At 34.4% G+C, this 27,478-nt stretch overlaps 2 protein-coding genes across 12 annotated transcripts in view; one reads left to right on the top strand and one right to left on the bottom strand.

Moving 5' to 3' along the window:
- LOC129807789 (potassium voltage-gated channel protein Shaker) overlaps positions 1-27,478 on the top strand; it is a 345,833-nt gene that overhangs the window by 127,862 nt on the left and 190,493 nt on the right. For 7 of the 11 annotated variants that reach the window (XM_055857276.1, XM_055857275.1, XM_055857273.1 and 4 more), the window contains exon 1: positions 14,623-18,325. The exons of the other annotated variants lie outside the window; for them this stretch is intronic. In XM_055857276.1, coding sequence (XP_055713251.1) covers positions 17,709-18,325 — 617 coding nt within the window. In that variant the 5' untranslated portion in view covers positions 14,623-17,708. Of the gene's footprint in view, positions 1-14,622; positions 18,326-27,478 lie in introns of those variants that run through there. 11 annotated transcript variants of the gene reach the window in all.
- LOC129807792 (uncharacterized) overlaps positions 1-27,478 on the bottom strand; it is an 802,905-nt gene that overhangs the window by 616,441 nt on the left and 158,986 nt on the right. The gene's annotated exons all lie outside the window — the stretch shown is intronic.

Here is a 27,478-nt window from a genome sequence, read left to right as displayed (position 1 = left end):
CATTTTGAATTATTTACTAGAACAGATCCAAAAGGATAGTCCGGTGGTCGTCGGGTAGGACAAGGTTCAGCCAGAATAAAAATCCTTTTCTTCCTGTAACAATCGATGCTCTACGCACTTTCTTCAGTGGCTGAATATGTTTTTTTTTTTCATTCTGCATTACACCATTTTGAATTTATAATAAGACTTCTTACTTGGAGAAAGGTATATATAGATTTTTTTTTAATCTTCTTTTAAAATGTTTAGCCTGTTAAGTGCGTAGAGGACCGAAAGCTCTAGGATGAAACGGATTTTTATTCTAGGCTGTACTTTCTTCTATTAGACAACTATCGGACTATATTTTTAAATTAAACTTTAGGATGTTTTCCCTACTTTCTGACGAGTATGAAATGTTGAAGGCTCAATAACCTCTCCTATATTTTTTTTTTAAATATTAAATTGTTTCTTGGTTTCTTTGTGAATTAGGCTCAGAGCCTCTATATACAACCATCAATATTTTAAATGTTAGAGCGGTTATAATAAGAAGTATTTTTGAAATTCGTTGTGTGATGACAGGTTGGTTAGCAGATTGTAGGAACAGAGAGGTTGATAGGATGTTCATTGGTGGGAATGTTTCCTGAAAATCTGTTGATTTAAATCAAGTTTTGCCTCTTCCTATGCAACTGTGCGTATCATCATGGTAGGTACTCTACTATTTTTCGGTTAAGGTTTTCAGTAATAATGGTGTTATTTCCGTTATTTTAATAAAAAAAAGAATAATATGTTTTTAGAACATTATTGTTCTCAAGTGCTTCTGCATAATCTACCTCTCATTGTATTGGTTCATTTGTCGATTCTCAACTGTGTAGTGGTGTTGGAACATGATGTGGACTGATAAAAGTAGTAGAGACAGGGACTGATACAGAGAAAAGTCGATAATACAGAAGCACTTGAGAATAGTCATGTCTTAAAAAACATGCTGTTTTTTATTGAAATAGCACCGTAAGACGGATAATAGTATTCGTTCCCTAATGCCTTTTATTCACTGTTAGAAATCTGGAAAATAAATCTTTCCAATCTACCCAATAAATCTAGGATTTACATAAATTTACTATCACCCCAAAAAAAAAAGATGTTATTTACCATTTGACAATAATTTGTTGGCCTTATTTGAATTCTCAGCAAGTTTGTTACATTTTATTGAAATTTTTTAATGCTATTGTTGGATTATTTTGTATTCGTCCCAAGTGAATCCAATTCATTTGCCAGACCTGAGAATTTTGAATGCCAGACACTGTCATTCTATGAGTTATTCACCCCTCACTTGATGGATGTTTTCTTCCCACCTTTCAAGCATAATTCAATAAGTTGTTCAAGTATCTTGGCCTAAATCCAATAGAACAACAAGTTATTTAGTTGTCCAATGAATTTTCTTCTAGGTACTATTTTTCTCCTCATCTTTTCTGGCTTATTCTGTCACCTATTGTGCACCATTTGACAAGTCCCTGGGGGAAAAATGCGTATTAGAAAATTGTGTTAAAAATCATTTTCCTCTCAGGAAAATAGAGCTCTCCATTGTTGAAGGGCTTTGCAATTCGAGTGTGAAATGTATCAATGGAATTTTTGTCGACTTTAGAAATTTTTGCAAGATGTCAAATGCATTGATTTTGGAATGTTTTTGGTATACGGTATTCTTGAAATATGTTTCGAATTCTTTTTTAGCGCGAAATAAAGAGGAAAATTGGTGTGAAAATCTTCTGAAATGGCCCAAACGGTCGGGGACAAGTGCTTTCGAAGTGGGCAATTGAGAATGCATTTTGGGGGCCTCACATTTAGCCCAATTTTTATTCAACGCACAACTATTTTTAGCATGGCGCAATCTATTTCGGTGGCGTGTGTTATTTTGAAAACAATCACACTAGAACGATTTTAAGACCATTGTATATTTACACGACGAGAAGGGAAGAAAGTGTGTGTTGTCTCGCAAGAAGAGGCCGATATTAAAAGCAAAAAGCCAGTCGCCACTTCACAATTTTCAGGAACATCCTCAAGTAAAATTAACAGAAATGTGGTCGACTAATTAATGAAATGTTTATTTCATGGGCAAGTGATGTTAATTTTACTTTCAGAATTGTATTTCACAATCAAACCAACGTCACACGACAATGTCTCTTTGGGGAAAATCCTTTCCTCCTTCATTTTCCACATTCTGTGAAAATTCATCAATTTTTTTATGCAATTTTTCATCAATTGAACACTGAAAAAAAAAGCTCAACCGCAAGCAATAAACTTCCACTCAATTTCCTCTTGGACAGCTCTCAAAAATGCGCTGTAACTTGCAAATTTTCACTGGGACAATGTTTCAAGTGAAAATTGAATATATGCAAATGCCATTTGGAGGAAAAATTGAAATTGGAGTAAAAGAAAATCAACTGTATCTACATTTTCAAATTTTCGTGGTTCGGAATAATTAAAATTTCCGCATTTGTCGGGGAAAGAAGTTGAAGAAAACCACTTTCAGAGGAAGTTTATTCTATTTCGATACTCAGATTATTTTTCTAATAACTCACTCAATACTTCAAGGATGTTTTTCAAATAAGAATATTAAATTTATGAGGATGATAGAAAAAATATCATTTCTTTCATCAAAACAATGAAGTGTATTTAGGGGAGTGTGGAGCATACTTGGTGGATACTTATTTAAAAATTACGTTAGTTAGATCAGCTGTTGTCGTAACTTCTTCACCATCTCATCAGCACTTCTAACAATGTGGGACTGCTCATACTGTACAAGAACTGCTCAGCCAACTGATGATTAGTTGGAAAAATGAAAATTCTAGGAAATAAAAGTTTAATATTTACAAAATAAAAACTTATTTATTCATTTACTTTTCTGTTAATATCCACAAAAAATGCTGAGTTTAAGACTTACCTGTCTGATAGGTACTATAGAGAACTTTAAATGATAAGTTGGAATATTTGAAGAGAATCTCCTCAAAATCATTTATTAAAGACCATACTTAGTTCTGCAAAATAATGATTTTATTATGAATTTTGTATAAATTTCATTGTGTAAAACCAATCCCATTACAGAATCTTGATGTAAAATTCAATCCGGCAATAATCCGAATGAATCCCAAATAACAAACAAACAACATTCAAAAGGATATGAAATTAAAGACAAATAGTTAAAAAATAGAATGAGGATCATTAAGAAAACCTGGGCTTTATTCTCTTACATACTAGCAGATTTTTAATTTCTAATCCTCTAAAATATTTTTAATGTTATTAGGATTAAATGGGATTGCATTTTAGCATGGGATTCTGTATTGGGATTGGTATTCCAAATTTATTTTGGTAAATTATGTTATAAAAAACCAATCCCAATGCATTATTTTTTAGTAAAGTGCCTTCTAGCATCATTCCAACTAATCCCAAAGAATTTAAATATATACACAATACTTAAAAAAAATTGTCAAAGAAGAGAGTTAAGAACATTAAAAGATATCTTGATCGCAATCTCTTGCATTACGTAGAGATTTTGAATTTACAATTGTTATAAATATTTTTATGATTATTGGGATTAGATGGGATTGTATTTCAGAATTGGATAATGTACTAGGATTGGTATTTTAAATCATTTTTTGTAACTTTTGTTTAAAAAAAAACATTCCTACTATTTTATTTTTTTATGTAATGTACATTCTGAGACTATCCCGATCAATCCCAAAGAATTTAAGTATATACATAATACGTAAAAAAAAATTCTTAAAGAAGAAAAGTAGGATCACGGGAAGATATCTTGATCACATTCTCTTGCATTATTAATAGATTTTAAATTTACAATTGTTATAAAAAGTTTTAAAATTATTGGGATTAGATGGGATTGAATTTTACCATGGGCTACTGTCTTGGGATTGGTATTTTAAATCCTTTTTTTGTAACGTCTGTTTTAAAAAACCAATCCCATTACTTTATTCTTATTTATGTAATGTGCATTCTCATATTATCCCGACCCAAAGAATTTATATAAAATATGTAAAAAAAAAAGTTTTCAAAAACATGTTAAAAAAAGAATTAGGATCATCAAAAAAAAACCTGGGCTTCATTCTGTTACATTAGGAACAGATTTTGAATTTAAAATTATTATAAATATATTTATTTTGATATTAGGTAGGATTGCATTTTACCACGGGATACTATATTGGGATTGGTATTTTAAATTTTATTTTTGTAAATTATGTTGTAAGAAATCAATTTCAATTCAAGTTCTGCAACCAATTTTAAATTTACAATTGAAACATGAAAAGGTTATTAAAGAAAATTAATATTTTGAAAATATTTTATTTTAAAATACAAATTCTTAAGAACAACAATATTTTACTACATTCATCTTATCACTTCAAGGAAAAACAAAAAAATAGCCCCACAATGTAGTGAAAGAAGGAATTATTCTGTGATTTTTATCTTTTCCATTAATTTAACTATTTTGATAATAAATTTATGAAATTGCGTAAATTAGAGATTTAGTATGAAAGCTAAAAACAACACAAACATAAGAGTGTTTATATGATAACTTGCTTCACTTTTAGCCAAGTTCTTAATTCGGGCAATCTTTGTAGTAGTTTTTGGAGTGATTGGGTCATTTTTTGGGGATTCAGTTTCAGTGTCAGTTTGAAAAATACTTTCACAAACGTAATAATTATCATGATTGCAGTAATAATCATCAAACTTCCAATTTCGTTCATCCCACAATTGAATGCAAGCTCTACTGAATGGATCCATCATTGGTTCACCAGGAACCCAAAATGCTGAATTGACTGAGATTGAGATATCAGTTCCTGCCCATTTCCAGTTTTCTGTTCCATTTTCCTTGTGTCCTCCAACCCATACTGGTCCATCCATGCCCTTCACAAATTTGTACACTTCCTGGAATTTCTCTTCTGAAGGAATTGTTGCAAGTCTCATGCCGTATCTTTTACATACATCTGATGCATTATCCCAATTGAGCTATTAAAATAACACAAATATAGATCAATAAGGTACATATATTAATAATCTTTATCAGGGACTCACCTTATTATTGGCCATAAAATATTTTACTTCATTCTTATGAGATGTTACATTCACTATAGAAAAGAAAATGACAAAATTTGCAATGCAAATAAAATAAAAGAAATTCCACGGCATTTTGAATGAAAACTTGAGATGCTTTTATTTATTTAAACGTCTTCTCATAGTTGCGGCTTAGAAAGAACTAGAGTGAGAAATATTCAAGAATAAATAAAACACTTTATCAATAAATTGTAAACAGGATATCCTAAGATATAATTGCAGCTCGCATTATATGAACAAACGGATTGATTACGTGTTTTTTTCTATGTAAACTTCATGAGTGTTTATCAGGTCTTTCGTTATGATAAGAGAAATTAATTATAAATTTTTGTATTAAAAGATTAATCATCAAATGCATTTTAAGATGAATATTGTTGTGTTTTATTCACATCATGAAGTACCTTCAGAAATATTTTAGAAGTATCCTAACATTTTTTTTATTTAAAAAATCAAATGATTGATAGAAGAATAGAATTCCATTAGAAAAAATCTTTTCAAAAGGCGGTTAGATACCGATACATTATCTATCTTGAATTAATTTAGTCATTATTTAGTAATTAAGTTAAAAGCATCACAAAGGTAACAATCGGAGTTATTGCTGTAGAATTAAGTGGATTAATAGGGTGATTTTTTGATGATTCGAATTCAACAATACTTTCACGGACGTAAGAATTATTGCGATCGCACCACAATTGAACCATATAATGTTCCAATTGAATGCAAGCCTTTGATTGTGTCCCCAATATCGGTTCATTAAGTTCCTAAAAAGTTGAAATGTTTGAGATGGGGATTTCACATCCTGCTCATTTCCAGTTTTCCATTCCTATTTTAGTGTATCCTCCAATCCAAACAGGATCATCCAAGTTTTGTTTTTATCTTATATAGGGTAACTGTGACAAATTTCGACATAGTTGATTGATTTTTTTATGCCTTCTTTTTAAGGAGTGTTGCTAGGGACTTTATACTCAGTTTATCATCTTCATTTTCACTCAAATCACTCTTATTTCATTTTAAAATAAATAAAATGTAGACACAGCTTTGGTGGCCTATTTCGGCCACCTACATTCCTAAAGTTCCTTGCATTCCCAGAATTTTTCCAGTGTCTTTTTCACATTGTCTCGTTTGTCGAAACGACATTTTAGTTATGTTTTTGCATTGTATGATTTCTGAAGTACGCAAAAACAAAAATTCATCGAAATTCGAAGAACAAAAAAGTGGCCGGAATTGCAACCCGGTCGGAATTTGGCACACTTACCCTACTTCTTGGCGTTTTTCTTAAGAAGGAATTGTTAGAAGTCGTATGTCATTTCTTCTACATACATCAATCGAGCTGGAAAATTTATATCAAATTATTAGACATAGGATAAGTGCACCAAATTTTGGCTAGCTTGCAATTTCGGTCTCTTATTTTGTTCTTCAAATTTCATTATTTTTTTGTTTTTGCATAGGTACTCTACAAATTTTACAATGCAAAATATAACGAAAAATGTCACTTTGACGAACAAGATGATGTGTAAAACACTTTGGTAGTATTCCGAAAAGGCAAGGATCTATGAGAATGAAGGTGGCCGAAATTAGCCACCAAAGCCATGTCTACATTTTTATTCATTTTAAAATGTATTAAGAATGTTTTTTGGAGAAAATAAGGACAATAAACTGTCTACGAGATTCCAAACAACACTCCTTAAGAAGAAGTAGCAAAAAATTTAGTTTATTTTAAAAATATTACATTCTAAGCATAAGACTTGCACGCAACTATGCCGAAATTTGATACAGTTACCCTACTTCAATACTAAGAATAATTAAAGTATCTTGTTGCGCTTAGCAACTCACTTTATCAGTGCTCATAAAATATTCCAATTCACATTCACAGGATCTTGAACTAGAAGCTGAAAACAATATTAAATAATAATTTCCACTGTATTATGGATAAAAAGTTCAAATACTTGTGCTTATTCAAAAGTATTGTCACAATTGCGACTCTTTAAGCATTATGCATACTAGAATTCATTTTAGAATTTATATGCTATGCTATCTTTAAATTCTATATAGGATTTCCCTTAAGGATAAATCCAGCTTAAATTAAACTTAATCGAATTTGTATGCAATTGATAAACTAGGGAAAATGCTCATAATTTGGGACAGCACTGGTAAAAATAAAGGGATCAAATTGATCGAAATTTGATCCTATTGCAAAGGATGGATTAAATCGCACACGTTGAATGCACATTTATCATAACAGAATCACACCGAACAGACTGGGCTTTTTTACATGGTCATTGCTTTTTTACGCCTTCATAGCTTTTTTAGACGTGGAAAAAGATATTCAAAAAATTGCGGCACCAAACCAATTTTTGGACTAATTTGATATTTATTACGCACTATGAGATAATATTCTTTAAAAAGAAAATGATGTATTAGTAAAATTGTCCGTTTATAAGAACCTTGAGAAAAGAACAAAGAGCAATTGACCGGTAAATTGCTTTTTGCTCTTGATTCGAGGTATTTAGATTTGGTAAATTTTACTAATAAATCATTTTCTTTTTAAAGAATATTGTCTCAGAGAATGGAAATAATATGAAATTGGTGGAAAAATTGGTTTGGTGCCGCAATTTTTTGAATATCTTTTCCACGTGTAAAAAAGCAATTAAGGCGTAAAAAAACAATGATCATGTAGAAAAGCCCAGTCTGTTCGGTGTTAATATGCTTGAATACTTCATGAATTTGGCAAATAAGGCTTTAAAAAAACTGAAGTATCTTTTACAGCCCGCTCCATCTTTAAGACGTAGATGTTAGTCATATTGCAACAATGAGTACCGTAGATGTCCGGGACTTCGCTCCGTGCTGTTTGAAAGCTTTTCCGAAATTCTAATATTTAAGGAAGATCTTAGTCTTCACCGATAACATATCGTAGATCGGATCGGTAGAAACCATCCTTAAGTCCTAAAATTAAAGAAAGCTTACGAAAGGGGGAAGGTGTCACCCTTGGAATCTAAAGTTACCCGAATCTACAGTACAGTGAGAATCACTGTAAGTGATTCAAATTCGAATACCTTTAACGTTTGAAAGTTTGTAGCGACTTTAAGGATATTTAAACTTAGGCCACTTGAATTAAGGTAAAGTACCCTTACTCGACCGGGTTCCTCGATTCGACCGGTGGGTCAATTTTTGAATGTTTGGTGGTCAATGTCGTCAATTTCTATGAATTTATCACTGATTCGTATTATTCATGGAATGCTTGACCTATTAATGTTAGATCATACGCAAAATATTATAGGAATTATTTATAAATGAATTGAATAAATAAATTTACCAGTCGACACGAGGAACCGGTCGAACCAGGGCGCTTTACCTCATACAGCGAGCGTTCTAAAGCTCATCACATATTGTGCCCTTTATTTTGTTTAGTATTGGGGAAGGCTTTCAGGCTTCGCACACACTGTGGCATCGACCACTTCAAAATTTCCCATCTATGATACATTTAATAGCTATTCTTAAGTCACATAGTTCTTGAAAGAATTAGGTCAGATTCATTAAAATAATATGGGAAAATATATAAAGTGTTCGAAGCTACAGTGTTTGCGAAGCTTGGAAGCCTTCCCCTACCTAGTAAATTAGTAAGCCCCTTCTAAAATTAATAAAACTATCATTTAGAGAACAATAAATTCTCCAATAAATTGAATTCTGAATAACAGTTGACAGTTTAATGGGTGCCAGAGACAAAGATAAAGCCCCAGATTGATTGAAATTCTCTCCTGATTTTCAGTCGTATTTCGTGTATATCTGGCATTATATCTCTTGGGGATAAACTCCAACATCTGTCTTTTATTGCTCCACATCCGTGCTAAATTTCATTCAAAAAAAAAAAAAAAACTACCACATTATCGCTCCATGAAGGATTTCTGTTTCAGGTGAAGAATTTACATATCAATAGATAAAAGATGTCGTCTATTTCGTATAACATTTTCCATCGCGGAAACTTCGGAAGATAGGAATTTGGGACTTGAGGGTGATGTCGCGAAGGAGAGAGAAAAAAATTAAAAAGAATTTTCAGTAGATACCTCTTATGTACACAAAAAGTTCTTGTATATAGCATTACAAGTGCTCGAGAATATGTAAATTTGTCCATGTATCGATATCGATTTCACCAAGTCGTGCTTTGCTTCTTCAATGTTATGAAAATGCCATATGTATTTTTCTTTCTATTCATCGATGAATGACAAACAACAATCTTGGGAATTTTTCGTTATGCAAAAACGCAAAAAAAAAGAATTGAAATTGTTCTGTGGCGCAAACATTGTAATTTTGCCAAATCTTTTGTTCTGAATTTTTCAAATAATTTCCTCAGCTACATTCTTGCACTTCACAGAATGGAAAAAAATGGCTCGTAAAGAGAAGAAAAATTGCTATTTTAATTTATCTACTCCAGAAAGAAAAGCGAAATGAAAAGTTTGTTCAGTGATAGTGAAATTGAATGAAAACTAACCATTTATTAAGAAGAAAATCCTCAATATCGTCCTTATCCTTTGTCTTAAGTTCTCACACTCTCAATCGACTTTCCTCACGATAGAAGGAGGAAAGTCTGCCAAAATGGGAACAAAAAAAACTGTTATACAATGGAGACGCCTGGTGCCAATAAGCTTTTGTGGCGCTTTTGCAGAAGCAGAGGGAAAAAGCGTGGAAAATAGAGCCATATTTCCTTGAATATCCGTTTGAGATAGGGGCTGTTTTTCCCCTTTTTTTCCACACGTCGCGTCGGAACCTCGCACGATTTTACAGTGAAAAATCCTTGTAAAGCCTTGTTTATTTTTTTTTCACCATCTGTGGCCTCCCTCCGGGCATGAATGTCGAATTGATAGAGTTTATTGATTCAAGTGAAAGGGAGCTTAATAATTAAAAACAATCATTGGCTTCAATCATAAATCATGTTGAAGCTTTTGATGGGCTTTTTTTTCATCATGAAAATAAAGAGAAAGATGGGCAATTTTTGCCGCTAGATGAAATTTCAATTTTCTGTCCGATGAAATGTGTCTATCTATAATTTATGATAGGTCAAGGGGATGTTTTTCTGGGTCTTCGGCGTTAAACAATCAAGTATATAAGCTGAAAGGAGTATATAATAATGGATTACATGAAGACTTTAGCTTGTTTGTTTGTTAGACTCTTTGTCTACTAATTCGCGTGGTAAATTGCAAAGAGTTTTACTAAAGAAAAATAAATTAACAAAATGTATACGAAAACCCTTCAACCTTATTAAAAATTGCTGCTTAATATTTATTGGGCACTCAATAGGTCAAGTGGTAGAGCACTCGCTCTACGATGCAAGTGTCCTGGGTTCGAATCCCCTTTAGGTCACCAGGAATTTTTCTGGCGTTAAAAGTGTTTGGATTGCATCCAGTGAGCTTCACTGCACTTGATTCCACGCAGCGTGGGTCTGACAACCCCATCCCGTATAAGAAAAAATAATAATGCATGCCCATAAATCCCCTTGCGGGAAGGCCTTGTTCCTTCATGGAATGTTGTGCCAGCATTATTATTAATATTATTATTAATATTTGTTATATTTTAAAAAAAGAAACTTGTTTGAATTTTAATTTTTGTTATGAACAAGGTTATGAATTAAACTAAACCTAAGGAGGAAATCCATGAGATACTTGAAGGGTAAAGTGCCCTGTAGTCGGTTGGTTTCTTAACTCAGCCAGTAGTTCAGTGAGGTTATTTATTCAATCTATTTTGATTCGCAATAATATGGTCCAATCGGTCTTACATTATAACGCCGTTTAGGTTTGGAAGATTTCAGTGATCACCAGTGAGATTTTTCTTCACTTCAAGATTAAAACACCTTTTAAATTTTACTCAGAGCTTTTGGTCTGAATATGGGCCTTCTGGAGTGGTCGAATAATAGCCTCTACACACTGGAGAAATTTATGTCCATATTGAAGAGTTTTTCATATACAAAAGTAGGAAATATGCGTCATTATGGTCATAAATTTCCCTAGTGTGTAGTGTAGGGGCCATAAGAGTTATGTTTTTAATTATATCAAGAACAAAATTAAATTTAGAAATTATTATGTAATGAATTTAAATTTTAATGAGATTTACTATCATTTTATATAAATGGTATCATTATAATGATAAAACTAAAAATTACTTACACCGTAAGTATAACAAAAAACTATAAATAAATAGTACAATAGTAAAACTTGGCAGAAAAAAAATATGAAAACTCTGATTACAAATAATTGTAGGTAGAATTTACTATAATCATTGAAATTTATTGATATTATCAGTACAATGTGTGGGAAAGAGAGTTATTACAATATGAATATTTCTATTATAATTTTTTATTGCCTTTAAAGTGAAATTTTATAGTTCCCTATATTGTTCTCTGAATAAAATTTTCTTTTCTTTTTAAAATATAAAATCATCTTAAAACCGTTGCAGGCACACTATACCCCGGGGAGCCTTTTCACGCTTGGCTTCCATAAGCGTTTTTTTTTAATTCTAGAATTAAAGGACGGTCTAAATACCATCCTTAAGTAATAGAATTAAAGAAAATGTTTGATGATTTTCTGGTGAACATTGGTTTTTTCTTCAATCTTCTCCAGAGCTTTCGGTCCAGATAATGCATCTTCTTCCGTGGTTCTTCTTCATCACATCCGAAACGAAAGCCCTGGAGAAAATTAAAAAAAAGTTTTTTGAACCTTGAGGAGACTTCGCACCCACTAGCTAGTTCAAACGTTCAATAGAATTAAAGAAAGCTTACGAAAAGCTGGGGTGCAAAGTCACCCGCATATACGGCACTTTAGAAAATTGTTCAAGATTCAAGAATTAAAAAAAATGCTGCGATGTTTAAAATCATGATATTTGTTCCCTTCGAAATTATCTATAAATAAATTTGTATATCTTATTAAAATATACTTGCCAGCCACATATCGAAGTTTTTCACTCAATTCCAAATAACTATTACAATTAACAGTTTTGGTTTTACTGTTTTGTTGGTTAAAACGTATAAATATTTCTTGTTAAATCTATTGCCAATATCACTGAACGAAGAAAAAGACTAAAAAGTTGTTAAAAATTGATATTTTAGGCTTAATATATTTTAACAGCTTTGGAAATTAAATTTAATAAGTTTTATTCGGAAGTATTTTTTTTAATAAAAAAAGAGTAAAAAAATAAAAAAAAAACTAACCAGGGAAAGTGGAACCATGTTGAACTGCGGATATATTGATATAAGGGAAAGTGGGGCTACTTTGAGCTGTAGAGGTACACTGATATACAATTTTTCGAGTATTTCTGAAGAAAACTAGACATTAACGTAATGGAATTTAGCTTCAAAAATCAAAAGTGGAACTATATGTTACTTAAGATATGTTACTTAAAATGTACCATAATCCCCAAGGGGGATGTTGGCAAGGGAGCTCATTAAGGGACTCTCATACAGTCTTCCTAAAAATCTGTATGAAGTCATACCAACTGCGATTTCTCGACACAATAATTTTTCTCGAATTGCTCTGGAAGAACTCAGCAAATTACTCTCGATACTGAAACTTCATTCGAGTACAATTTCATCAATAATCCCTGTACTTATTTTATTTTTCTGGCCACAAATAATTAATCACGATTGAATAAATTTAATAGGAACAATTTGGTTAAAAATTCTACTTGTTTAACTGGATTAAAATTGAAATTATTGAGCAATTTTAACATTTTAATTTGTTGAATTCAAATTTAATTGAGCAACCACATCTATACTATTTTAGCAAGTTTAGACATGTTTTGGGGGGCCAAATATTAGTTGAAGTGAGATTTGCCTTGTGAATTAGATTTTTCGTGTGAAAAATGGGAAATTTTTTAAGACATTTACCAGAGAGGTGATACTCCTTATTGTGGACAGGTGTTTTTCTCACAAAATTTCGTGAAGATTTAGCTTATGTGATGACTAGGTTGGACAAATGCCTCGAGAAACAAAGGAGCATCATCTCTATGAAAGATATGCAGTGAGAAATGCCTTGAAATGCTCCCGGAAAGGCCAGGGAAATGGCGAATCCGCGCATACTTGGAGTACCGATGTCAATTCACTTTAATGAATGAATGATATGGACAGTTTTCGGGCTTCTTGTGACATTCTACGTTTCCCTTATATGAACAGGAAGAGGACTTGGTAAGATTGGTTCATGAAATGAAGAACAATGGGCATCCTGTTGAGGCGGATTAGCTGTCCAAATATACAGCCAAGTTGTCCAAATTAATAACCAAGCTGTCCAAAATTTGAGTCAAATTCATCTCTACATATCAATTCATTTTTAAACGTATTAAAACTGATTTTAGTAAAGATAAGACGATAAATAGCTTGCCAAGTTTCTTAACAACCTTTCTGAAAAGAGAGTAACAAAAAAGTCATTTAGTATCGAAGATATCGCACTTCAAACTTGAAACATAGATGCTTATTAGAAGATTGTCCCAAATTATGAGCCTTTACCCTATATAAAAGTAGCTCCACCTACCTAGACTTAATTCAATGTAGCCCAATTCAATAAAAGATTTCAAATTGCGGCATTTTTTTATTATATCGTAACACAAAATCTAGAAACAAGGAGTGATTAAATGTTTTTGTTCCATTTTAAGTTCACTAAAATTTGAATTAATCCTTCAGGTAGCTGTGACCTAAAACTCTTTTTGATAACAGATCACCCTGATGAGTTAAGAACATTTTGCGGGAAGTAGAGCACCTTTGAAATGGGGCTTTTTTCTAATGAAACTGGAGCTTTCAATAATATAATTTAACTTCACAAACTAATTAAGGTAAAGTGCCTTCGAGTCGACCGGTTCTTCGACTCGACCGGGGGTCAATATTTGAATGTTTGATGGTGAATTTCTATAAAATTGTCACTGATTCGAATTATGGAATAATTGACCTATTAATATTAGTACAAATATAAATAAATTGAATAAATAACTCTACCGATCGAATTGAGGAACCGGTTTGATGGTACTTTACCTTATGAAGCTAAATTATCATGATGATACTCAGCTTAATTTAAAAATATAATAGAAGACTAAAGTCAAATTTTAAAGGTGTCCCAATTCAAAAATGGCCCACTTCCCCCTATCTAATAAAATAGATCAGGATATAATTGAAGGCAATCTCTCAATGTCCAATTTCCTAATATGAAGATGGAAATTATCGTATTTGCAATGCAAACAATTTAATTTAATAGATTTCCTTTGATGCATAAATCAAAGCTGTTGATAGCCCAAATTCAATCGGTTGTGACTTATGGGGATTCCCGATTAGGTTTCCCGGTCGTAAACGCAAACAACATGATGATGGGGTGTCAATGAGGAGGTGATCCCTTCCATCTGCTGAGCCCCACTAAAAACGCCAAAGCCAAAAGGGCGGCTCGAATGACACACTGTCGCGACAATAACCCCACAACACCCCAGAAATTTCCTCTCTTGCGTATGCTCAGTGGGTGAAAGCTTGAAATTTTCCTCTGTTTTTGCTGAGGGGTATGGAAATCCCCTCCGGAAGAAAGGGCACAAAGGGCGAGAAATATGAGGTAAAATTTTTGGTACTTTAACGGGCATTGTTTTAAATTAACCGCCAAAAAGGAAGGGAATAAAATTGGTGGAGGATAAATAAAATGAATTTATTGGGTCATTTCCTGTGTTTGTGACCACTTTGTATAAGGGGAAAGTGAGTCTCTCACAGGGCTGTGGAAGGAAGAAAAAAAAGTGAAACAGAGAGAAGGGAGAGAGCAAAGAGAGAGAACCACCCTTAGTTGAGGGTAAAACTGTGGGAGGAAAATAAAGCTCCACCAGAGCTTCGTGGACGAATATTTGGTGTAACGGCACAGAGAACAGGAAGGAAAACCCAAGCTAGAAAAGTCATAGAGGAGGTTTTTTTTTCTTGGTGGTGTTGGTGCTCTGAGTCTAAATCTAAACCGACATCCCCAAGCACCCCCAGATTGCCAGCGACGTCGGAGGGTAGAAAGCTCTGGTTGTCGCTGGAGTTCAGTTCACTTTCAGCCAAGCTCGTGTTACGAGGTGAATGCGGAGGTGGAAGAGAAAGCACAAGAACTGATAAGAGACGTGATTTCCCGGGGATCTCTGACCCCCAGCAAATTTCCACTTTCACTGGACACTTTCCCTTGTGCATCAAATCATCAGTTCTCCCTTCTTGGTCCTCCTCAATAAAATAAAAAGCTCCAGCAGAGAATGTGGGTGGACTTATTTTCATGGTCGTAGAAAATTGTTGCTGGGAAAGTGAAGAAAATTGATGGTGAATAAGTTGCGTGGTGATACAAGGCTTAGTTTCACTTTCGAAAACTTGCAACTTATGCGGAAATGCAACACGTTGTGTGTGTGCAGGGTGTGTGGAAAATTTTCCTCAATATCTAAATTCTACATAGTACGCCCCCCCTCAACAATCTTGGCAAAGAATTGCGAGAGCCAAGACGAATCCGCCCCCCTAAACAAGTGATACTGAGGGTGACTTTGGGTGAAAGTTTTTTCTAGTTAAGCAGGACATTTCTGCTGAGGGGTGGTTTCCTGACATTGTTACATAATACTCCCATCCTCCTTGACAACAAAAAATCAACCAGCAAGACTTTTGGGGCTGAAGTGCTCGACCCATCGAGTAGGTGGACTTGAGACATGTGTTAGGTCGAGGGGTGTGATTGAAATTTATTGTGAGTGCTCGGGAATGTGATGGATTCAAGTGCATTGTGAATAAATCAACTCAGTGATTGAGTTTTGGTTTACTTAGGGATTGGCGTTGCTAAGTGCCTTGAACATTTGCCAAGAACAAAGTTCAGAAAGACCGCGCCGAAAGAGCTCAGATCCGAAATTTTGAAAAAAATCTGGAATGTTCCTGTTTGAGATTTTGGGATTATAGTGATTTTGCGGATGTGCAAACTTCAACCCTGTAGATTTAAATACTTGATGAAAACGTTGCAAACGTTGTCGTAAAGTCAAAAGATCTGGGACGTTCTAAAGCTTTTGGAAACTCTGATTCTAAAAGTCTTGTTACCGGATTCGAAAACACAGATTGAAAACCAAAACCGAAAACATTGAGGACATTGCAATCTGTTCCAGTATGTGCAAGGCTTGATACTGGATTCAGTTTTAAGTTAAAAAGCTTGATATCAATTTTGAAAAGACCTTTCAAAAGCTTTTGGAAACTCTGATTCTAAAAGTCTTGTTACCGGATTCGAAAGCACAGATTGAAAACCAAAACCGAAAACATTGAGGACACTGCAGTCCAGTATGTGCAAGGCTTGATACCGGATTCAACTTCAAATCAAAAAGCTTGATATCAATTTTGAAAAGACCTTCTAAAAGCTTTTGGAAACTCTGATTCTAAAAGTCTTGATACCGGATTCGGAAACACAGATTGAAAACCAGAACCGAAAACATGGAGGACATTGCAGTCTGTTTCAGGATGTGCAAGGCTTGAAACTGGATTCAACTTCAAATCAAAAAGCTTGATATCACCAGGACCAGGACTAAACGTAAAAGATCCAAAACGTTGTAGGCTATCTTGAAGTTATAGTTTGGCTCTTAAAAGACCGGATACTAAACTCAAGGATAACGATTAATATACCTAAGAACTGGATTCGCAAGCTCTACAACGTTGCAATCTGCTTCTGAACTTGTAACCTGGATTTTGGAAAATTTGACAAAACGTTCCTAAAAAACGATTTATGGATGTCAGAACTGAATACATAACATCTGATACATTGTTATCTATTTTGGAATTGTAACTTGGATTTTACAAAACCAGATACAGACTTAAAGCAAACCGATTTGTAGATATAAAAATCTGAATGTAAACATTCTCAACCACTGCAGTCTTTAGGTGGAATTTAGATTTGGATTTTGGAGCACCAGATACAAAATTTCAAAGGACCCATCTGGTAACTTTAGAGGAGCTGCATATAGATTTTCTAAAATCTTAAACCGATTTGTGGACGTCAGAACTGGATACAGGGCATCTGAATCATCGCTCTATATCTTTGATATTGTAACTTGGATTTTAGAAAATCAGAAGCCGAATTTGTGTAGCTAAATACTTTATACAAACGTTCGGAACCGTTGCAGTTTTCATGTGAAATTCTGATTTGGATCTTAGAACTGGATACTGATAATCTAAAATCCTGCATTGTGATTCTGAAATTGTGAATTGGATTTTGGTGTTACTTTTAAACAGGAACACTGCAGATAAAAGGACTATTGTAGTCTGGTCTGATACCGGTAATATGAAAAATTCTTTCGCATTATAGAAAGACCAACTTCGGATTTGAAAGCCTGGAACCTAGAATTTCGGCAGTGTAGAAGTTCCATCCCTAGTAGTTAATTATTCTGTAAACAAGGCTATGACTGTTGCAGTCTGATACCGGTATTCTTGATCCAAAAGATCTAGAACTTTGAAGTTTGATCCCAACTTTGGGAACCTTGGATACACAGTTAACAAGAATCATTCCGTCATCTTAGATAAGAAAACCCGACAAATTGAACCGTTTTAGTTGGATTCCGAAGTTGAGACTTGTTGGGAGCCCTGGTACCCTCTGTAAGCGCATAACTGCGCCATCAACGAACATAATCGAATGGGGGCACCCAGTTCAGGAGCAGAGTCCCTACAATGCTGCGGGCGGGATGGAGGCCATCAGGTGCAGCATGTTCCGGTCCCCGAGGCCAACAACAATAGGGAAGTTGTAGAGCTGCAGCAGGAGGATCATCGCAACAACAATCAACTGCTCAACAACAACAATCATATTTATGTCAATCCGCACTTTGACAGCTTCTCCCAATCAATTTGCTATACTTTCATTGATGAGACACAAACTACAATCCCAATCACTGAGACTAATACACCGCTTACCAATCGTTCTTTCTTGAGCACGGATCTGAGCATCGGCACAAACACTCGAGATATTAATAGCAACGGCCCAATACGTCCAATTCGGTATAGTAGGGCAAAGGACAAAATTAGACTGTTGAAGGAGAAATTTGTGAAGGGCAAGAGACAAAAGTGCAGCCAAAGCCCTAAACCATTGCCCTTAGATCAAGGTGCAAAGACAAATAAGCAAAGTGTTAAGGTGAAAAAGAACACAGTTCCGGCTAGAATGCGTGGTGCATCGGGACGTGGGGGTGATTCTGATCCGCTGATGCGTCGCCCAAGACGACGGATTGCCGACAAGTCGCCCAAGAAGCAGCAACAGAAGTAGGGATCAAGATGATATATATTCAAAATAAATGAGACATTTGCCTAAGCTTCAGTTTAAACTTTTTTTTGGTTGCCATGCCCCTCGCAGCCTTTTTCATTTGCTAAAGCACCAAGGCTTTGTTATTCAGCTTCATGTTCTCTACCATCGGGCCCCAGGGCCAACGAAATTCACTGCTAATGTTTCAATGGGATGGGATGAGTTGTATTCTTTGTTCCTGCAATTAACTTGAAAATACACACATCAAAATGCACAAATGCTTAATTGAACTTTTGCCCCAGCTTTAGGGTTAATGCTTTCGTGAAAATTTCAATGTGAATTGAAATTTTGCATCGTGCTTTTTGGGATTGTCTTAAGGGCTTGACTATGCCTTTAGTGAGAGAGCCAAGTGTCTAAAAGAAATCAAAGCGAAAAAGGAAAGGTTTCGATCCATTAGAAGAGACAGATAGACCTATCAAAATAGTGATACTGAAACGTTCACGTTCACACAAAATTAGACTGAAACAAATATTTCAGTCTAACTTTATTTTTATTAAATTGATCTGGAAAGCATTTTAAATATTAAAGTATGTAAACTAACACAGAACGTGATGGAATCAAAATCGTAAATTGAAATCAGTTAGTATCTTTCGGAGTTTAAAAAAATTAATAGGGGGAAATGGGGCACCTTTGAAAGCGGGGCACCTTTATTTTTTACCTATTTTTAAATAAAATTAAAGCTAATTAATATAATTTAGCTGCACAAACAGATTGAGGAGTTAAATTACATTATGATATGGCTCAGCTCCACTTAAACATGGGAGAAAAATCCCAATTTCAAAGGTACCCGACTTTCAAAGGTGCCCCACTTCCTCTTAGTGCGAGAATTTTTTTAACACTTAATAATTTGAGGGACAGTGAAACACGGTATTGACCTGGCTCCTTTCTCCTCTTAATTTGTCAAGCCTTGAGAAATTAAAAAGAGAAAGGAGCCAAAGGTCAATGCCGTGTTTCACTGTCCCTCATACTCAGTTTACTGGCCGAAAATTTTCTAACTTAATAATTTGATTATTGAAAGGGTGAATAGGTACTTCTTAGAGTAAAAGATTAGCGGTAATCAACACGATTTTACGAAAAATTGAAAAATATAGCCGCGCTCACCGTGCTATAAGGTTTCTGTGCTTAGCCAATACACGAACCATTCAGCCATAAAGTTATATCAGGGTATTAAAATGTACAGAAAACTGTGGTAGTTCTTCCTACTCTATATTGTGATTAAAAACAGTATTTTCGTTACTTATTTCCCTAAATATTCTAAACTTATTTCTATAAAAATGTCTTTTTATGGCATGACGGTATGTGTCTTCGCTAGTCAATGTATTTCATCACTTATTCAAAGATTTGAAAAAAATTCTCGGTATCTAACATTTAAAGCTCTCAAAATCAAAATTTTTCTGTCAAATTTGAATAAATTTCTCTATTTATCAATCGGATTAGGGGGAAGTGGGACACCTTTAAAAGTGGGGCACTTTTGAAATGGGTATTTTTAACCTATTTTTAAATAAAATTGAGCCTTATCGTGATATAATTAAGCTGTATAAAGGGACTGAGAAGCTAAATTACATTATTATATGGCTCAGTTTCTCTTAAAAATGGGAAAAAAATCCTAATTTCAAATGTGCCACACTTTCAAAGGCGCCATCTTCATAATTCACAAATTATTCAGGAAACACTTTCTATAACAAAATAATAAGAGTGAAACAAATAATCAGCTGAATGTATTTTAGAAGAAATTCAATTAAAAATTTAACTGAAATCGTAAAATAAAAACAACTTCAAAAAGAACCTAATAAGCTGAGATTTTTAACAATTAGCGAAGACACTGACCAATTCTCATACAACGATCTAGCTCTCGATTCAATTCAAATAAAGTCCCAGTCTCTTGTCGCTTTTTTATAATTTCCAGCGCATTGAATGACGTGAAATACAGAACTTAACCGAAACTAACCAAATAGAAATACTATTATAGTAAAATTCGGCGAAATTAGCCAAGACACGAACCATGAAAAGTACTTTTCACGTTACTTATCAACACAGAAAAATAAATAACGAAAGAAATCTTTTTGAAACATTTTTGAAAAATAACCTGGCAGTCTCTTCTGATAATCTCACGTTAAATATGAATGAAGTACTCCTAAACTGATCAGTGGTTGATGTCTCGACTTATTCTGCTAAATTTATTTCTGAAAGTCGCATGAGAGGATATACAAGAGGATAAAAATACTTTTCTCTGCTGCTATTGACTAACGTTCTCCTTTAAAATTCTTCTTACATTCTCCATAAAAAGGAAGTGTTTGCTTGACTGCTTAGAAAAACAATAAATCATTTTGGAAAGTTATTTATTTCCATGAAAAATACAACGCGGTTAATTAATTTATTTTTTTTTTAATTATTCACACCTGAAGGCTGTTTTCAGTAAAACAATGTGCATTAACTTGATTAACCGTTAATTTTATCGATTTAAGTACTAAAAATCATATTTATTTCCCAAAATTTCAAATAAAATATGTTCCTTAACATTTTCAGTAACTGAATTCTGGTTCAATGGCACGTGATCCAATTTACTTGAAACTTTCAGCAATAATTGAACGATTTGAAACATATTTATATAGCATCTCCTGTTCATATCTTGCCAATAGGATCAGAGAACTAGTGTTGGGTTTTGTATGAAACCACATCCACCCTTTTTTCCACCCTTCAATGTCAAATTGTTGCACACAGTGTCGATTTAATTTTTATGATATGTATATGGGGCAAAGTCGATTAGTAATTCGAGGTCAGAGGCTATTTTTTTTATTCTTACACATACAATATCCCGTGCACCCGTCTAATAGCACACGATTTTATAATTATCAAGCAATGCTTTTTTCATGGTTAACAATACTCCAGCAAATGCAAACGGATATTTTACCATGTCATTCCCATTGATTCGGTTGCGAGATGGCAATTTTCCGGGTGAAAAATTGTTCAACCCCCTACGTCATGGGTTCCATAATGCATGAACCTTGTGATACCCCGACAGAGACTTTTCACCTTTAAAGAAATCACGTGAAAAACACTTTAGAGAAATTGAACTAAATCCATGGTTTCTGTTGTCGAAAAAATGCATGATGACTTTTCATTACGGTGATAGTCCACTGAAGGTGAAAGTGATGTCTTTTTAGCAAATTAAATTCTGTGGGTAGAAAATTAGCCTCGGTTTTACGTGGTGGGGTTGGGGATGGCTGTAAAAAAGACACCGTGAAAATCAGAGGTATAAAGAAGCGGAAAAATGTCGTAAAAAGACAAAGAAAGAGAAAATTTTCACACGCGAAACCATAACGCTAAGTGGACATTCATTGAGGGGTTAGTCATTGAAGAAGAAAGAATGTAACCTTAAGTGAACCGTTTATAATTAAACCTTTGAATATTGTTGGAATGTTTTGACTAATCCCCTTGGAAACATATATAAAAATGTTGTATAATGGGCTTTGCACATTTATTTCTGTTTTATAAATATTTTGAAATAATAATTTTTTTAGATAATTGTTATATAGTCTAAGGGATCTTGGTGCCTTAATGGACACAGAACTGGCTTAGAGTCACAGAGGTCCTGATCCTGAGTACGATTCTCTTATCGAAACCGTTTTTAATGAGAAATTTAAACCATTCGGAAGATAAATGTTCAAGGATTTAAAAAAAGGGGTGGGCAAATTTGAGTATCAGATCGACTAATCGTCGCCACTAAGTCTCCATGATAGGTTGATCATCAGCCATTGTGGACCGTGAGTTTTATATCTGTTTACTCTCTGGTCAAAACTCTGTGAAGGCAGCGCAGAGAGAGTATTTCTTCTGGATAGTTTGACAGATTTCTAAATCGCTTAAAATCAATTTGTGAAACGTTTAATACGTTAGACGAAAAGCCGTGATAAGCGTAAAATTCCTCTGCTGTGGCTTACCCATAAAGGCTTTGCCCCCTACTCTTCGCAAACTTGTCTTTAATTCTAAAATGTTTGAACGGTCCTTACGGTCCCTACCGACCAGACATGGTAGATCGAATCGGTAAAGACCATTCTCAAGTGCTAGAATTAAAGAAAAGCTTACAAATAGGAGGGGCAAAGTCACCCACGGAGGACAAAGTCACCCTCATCTGCTGTACCATGTCGGTATGACCTGCACGTGCATAGAGTGGATCGATAGAAAGGGGACTCTCCGGTGATGGTCAGTGGGTTTGAAGTCACCTCACAAAAATTACTTCTTCACTCTTGCCCAGAGCTTTCGGTCTTGGATACGGTCCTGGATATGGACCGAAAGCTCTGGGTAACTTCAAATCCACTGGCCATTACCGGAGTGTCCCCTTTCTATACGTATCACGCCAGTCCTTCACCCAACTATAGAGTGGATCTTGATGCAAGAAAATTCACTTATTGCTCGGCCAGTCATTCAGTGCCAGCTCTTAGTCGGTATACTGGTGTCTAAAGGTCGTCCTCAAGTGTTCGCACCACATAATCCTCGAACTCTTTGATTTTGGTTAACAACACTTCATAGAGGGAGCAAACCCAGCCTAAAGCTAGTGATCTTAATCCCGTTCTCTAGCAGTTCTGGATGCAAAAATTAAAAATAAAAGTAGTTATGCGTACTTTTTGTAGGTTTACTTTATTTTATTTATTTAGAGCCTCGATCATCACACTGATGACTTTGATCCTTGGACCAGAGCGCAGTGGTTGGTCTAACAGGTAGTCCATATTGTTTCACTTTGGCCGTTGCCTGTACAATCCATTAAGGTTACCATAAATGCGAGGGACTTTGTACCTCTGTTCTTCGTAAGCTTTTTATTTAAATTCAAACATTTAATTATAATCTAAAGGCTATAAACGCTATAAAGGTACCCAGAGATGGTCTAAAAACCATCTTTAAGCGCTTGAATTAATTAAGAGCTTACGAAAAGCAGAAGTGTAAAGTCACAAATGATCCCCGTTCGCAATTTGCTATGAATGATTTTTCATCATTACCATGATCATTTTCAACCGCATATCCCTACTCGGGTAGCGGGCCCATGATATCAAGGTTAACAGCCAACGCTTGTCGATCCTCCGCCAGATGTTCGGGTTCGATTCCAAGGCTCTCCAAGGCAAGATTCTGAATTTGATTCTGCCACCTTGTCCTAGTGGACCTAGGTCTCCCCCGAGTTCGAGGTTACCTATTATTTAGTGGTACAAACAAAGTGGTAGAACGATTTAGTGGTACAAAAATGCTGATATTTTCATATACGGAGCTACTTCTAAACTAAACTGTTTGTAGTCAGCTTTAGGTTTACTAAGCCAAATGGCTCTTTAGAGCCTCGGTCATCACACTGATGACCGAGATGATGGTTGATTTAACAGCTAGTCCACTGCTGTTTAGGACCAACTACAACCGATTCTTCTCCATTAACTGGGACACCTTATGGGTATCCCATCTTCACGGATTTTCTGGAAAAGCTTTCTTCATTCATTATCTGAACATTACGGCTTAAGGCTGGCCTAGATTATGATGACAATAATAAATTCAGGATCATGCCTAGACACGTTTCGAAATCAGCCCGAATATTGAAATAATGGCGAACCAAGAGACTTGAAGAGGTCGTAGAAGGAGTCCCTGTCCCTAAAATAAAATAAATTCAATAAATAATTAAATACAATAAATTAATTAAATAAGGAAAATTCTAATGGGTCATTCATCAGAGAAAACTTAAACTATCTGAGCGAGGTAGCCTTAGGTACTCAGGAGAGACCTTCTAAAAGTCAGGAAGAACTCTCAGGCACCCACGAAAAATCTGGAAAACCAATAGGAAATGCACAAAAATTCTTGAAAATTATCGATAAATACTTAAAAATATTCTAGACACCTTTAGAAAACCTCGACGAACCGTTCGGAATACACGGAAAATTCTCGGGTGTCCATACAAGTGCTGAATAACTTTTGCGAATCTTTGAAAACTCTTGAGAGACCATTACAAATCAGCTGGAAACATTTTGGATCACTTGAACGAGGATCAGCAATTCATTCATACAGAACTTGCGTAACCCGTTGGTGTTGTCCTTTGGGATCGATTGGTGCGATCGAACCAAGATACTCCACAAATATTCTCTTTACAGCCCTGTTCTCGCAAGGGGAAATTATTGGCAATTCTCAAACAATGACCGTTACAATTTTAATAAACGATATCGACTTCTACAGTAGGAATGCTGTAAAATTCTTAAAAAAGCACCGTACTTGGGGCGAATTTTTGAAGAAACTTTTGAAACCATCAGAAACAATTTTGATTATCGTAAAGCACGATCAAGAACCAACAAAAAAGTCAGGAAACTTCCCAAGCACCACATCTTGGCTATTTAACTGTTAGATAACGTTTTCACAACTTGTTTGGTTGTAATAACCTTTTTTTAGCGTTGGCACAACGATAATTTCTGGTTAAGTTATTTTGTGCTGCTTGGGCTCTTAGAACTCTTAGAAACCCTTACAGAAGAGCCTTATTACCTCGCTAGTCTCTTATTGACACACAAAAAGAATCTTCAAGGGCTCATAGACTTTTAAAGAATCTTGGAAATTCAAATAAATTTAATGAAAAATTCAATTGTTTATGTCTTAGAAAATTATTTTATACAGCTCAATGAAAATAACCCCACTTCTTAGAACATATTTTGAAAATATTAGTAGTATTATTGTTCCATTTAGAGTGTAACATATTTATAACACAAAATCAAATGTGCATTGCCCATTTTTTTTGGATAATTAAAATACAAGCTATCAGAACCAAAAATTTTCATTTTTAAGACCAAAATATATAAAAACATAAATCCGTAAGCTTTTGTCTAACATTTTAGAAAGACCAAGAGAAACAATTCTTTTGTCATCCAGTCATGTTTTTATAAACAAAATTAATTGTGCGCATCCCATTATTCCCAATTATGTATTTGCTCTTGTCGAGAATCTGTTTCTTTGTTCTCAATTCTCAAAAGAGAACCCCAACCCGGAAGTTCCTCCGGGTTAGTCAATTTATTCTTCTTCCAGGAGAGTATGGTAATTTTTCCTTTGAACGAAAATAAAGTGATTTTCTTTTATGTTGCGCCAAAAGCTTCTTGTTTTTTGGGAGAACATTCTTTTATTTTTTTTATTTTACCGAAAGCATTTGCTGGTGATGCTTTTCTGTATCAAACTGAAGAAAGAAAAAGCCTCTTTTTTTCTTTGCATTGTACCGAGGGGTTAGTTATAATAGCTTTTCTTTTTGCCACAGCAGCTGTGCATGTTGCAAGGCTCAACAATTGGTATTTTCAAATGCTTATGAGGCTCATGCAAATTGTGCACAAAATCTCACATCAATTATTTAAATAAAATTTCAGCAAGTTCAACACAAGGTAAAGTTCAAAATCCATAACTGCTGGTGTTCTTGATAATTTTAATTATTTAGAACTTGAGATACTTTCCAGTTAAAAGTTCATTTTTGGCAGAGGAAGGCTGCAAATGAAACAGACCTTTCGTGCTAAAGACTATAGTTAGGTCGTAAATATTCATTTAGCTAGGAAGGAGAATTTGCTGTTCAACAGTAAAGGAAATAATTTGTAACGAAAATTGTCCTAACATTCATACTGAAAGTGTCTTGAGATAAATATTTTCAGGGAAATTTTCATTCATATGCGTAGCCCATTAAACATGTTGATGTGAGTGAATTCCTTTGTAACACTTGACAATTATCCAGGGGATTAATGGTTAAAATGGTTAAAATGCCAAGATATCTACTTTTGGTGGTTAAAGAGGTTTTGGTGTAAAAAGCTTTCGTGTATTTTTAATTCAAGGCATCATTTTCCCAAAAAAGTTATCTACCTTTTGGTGGAATAGAAGGGTAAATTTATAGATATGATGGTTGTTAAATTTTCACCAGAAAATAAGTACAAGTACCTCACTATCGCATATGCACATACAATTTTCTTTTATGTTGGCTGTTTTCACTGACATCTGTTTTCCACAAGACACAGAGGGGTTGTTGATTCTACCAACATAGCCCTATGTTTGCTTCTATCATTTAAAAATAGTCTAAATTTAGACCAATTGAGACTTATTTAAATTCAATTAAGTATTTAATTACATTAAACATTTTAATGCCCTAGACGTACTTACGACTTAAGCCGAGAGAATGCTTAATCATACGGCTTAGCAAATGGGTTCCTGTTAATTAAACGGCTTAGTTAATGGGAACCTGATTTTAATTTAGTGAAATTGCTCACTCACTGAAAACTGAGAATATTTACTTGACAGTAAGAGCCCCAAAACAACCTTTCAGCACCCATAAGGAAGGCAATGGTTGGGCGTGTCAAAGGTGTAAAATAAGATTGATGGGTTACGTCCGTCGACTGGGTTAACATGTGTTGAATAGGCCATACACTCTATAATATTCAGTTACAACTTTTTCAGGGGTGTTGTTTGGACACTTCTAAATTGTTTCGTCATATATACTTTCTCTAAAATAATTTCAAATATATTTAAAAATTATTAAAAATATAAAAATTACTGTAGGTTGTATGTCGGACACTTTGTTACAGAAAAAATAAAATATCGTCCACCTTGTGTGAAATACCGTACAGATTGTTTCCGCTCATTCGATGATTTTGATCAAATTTGGTGTTTATCTATTCTAGAAAAGATAAATATTTAAAAGTTCGAGAAATCATTCCATTATTTGGTTCCGGTGTCCGGTATTTCATTCAAAGTAGACGATATTTGAATCCTTCCTCTTACCTCGTTCCAGTACGCATTACATTTATAATAAAAAAATTAGAAATATACTCCCTATCTCCCGAAATAAGTCGTACATTCTTTCATATAAAATGTACTAGCAAACGTATGACTTATTTCGGGACAGAGGGATTAATATTTTGTAAAACCGAAAGTAAAAAAAATCAGTTTTTTACTGTAAAAGTTTTTGCATAGTGGTTTCATATTCAAAAATTGACCCACCGTTCGACTCGAGGGCACTTTACCTTATTTTGTGTAAGCCCAAATGGGGCTCACCTAAAATAGAATTACCAATTTCTAGAGGGAGAATGGGGAACTGAGGTTTGCCACCCTTATTTCAACTTCCTGAGAGTGACTGTCCA

Source organism: Phlebotomus papatasi, chromosome 3 (assembly GCF_024763615.1).
Source record: "Phlebotomus papatasi isolate M1 chromosome 3, Ppap_2.1, whole genome shotgun sequence".
Taxonomy (NCBI): Eukaryota; Metazoa; Arthropoda; class Insecta; order Diptera; family Psychodidae; genus Phlebotomus; species Phlebotomus papatasi.
Note: the sequence above shows the minus strand (reverse complement) of the source record. Positions and strands in the feature narration are given on the sequence as shown.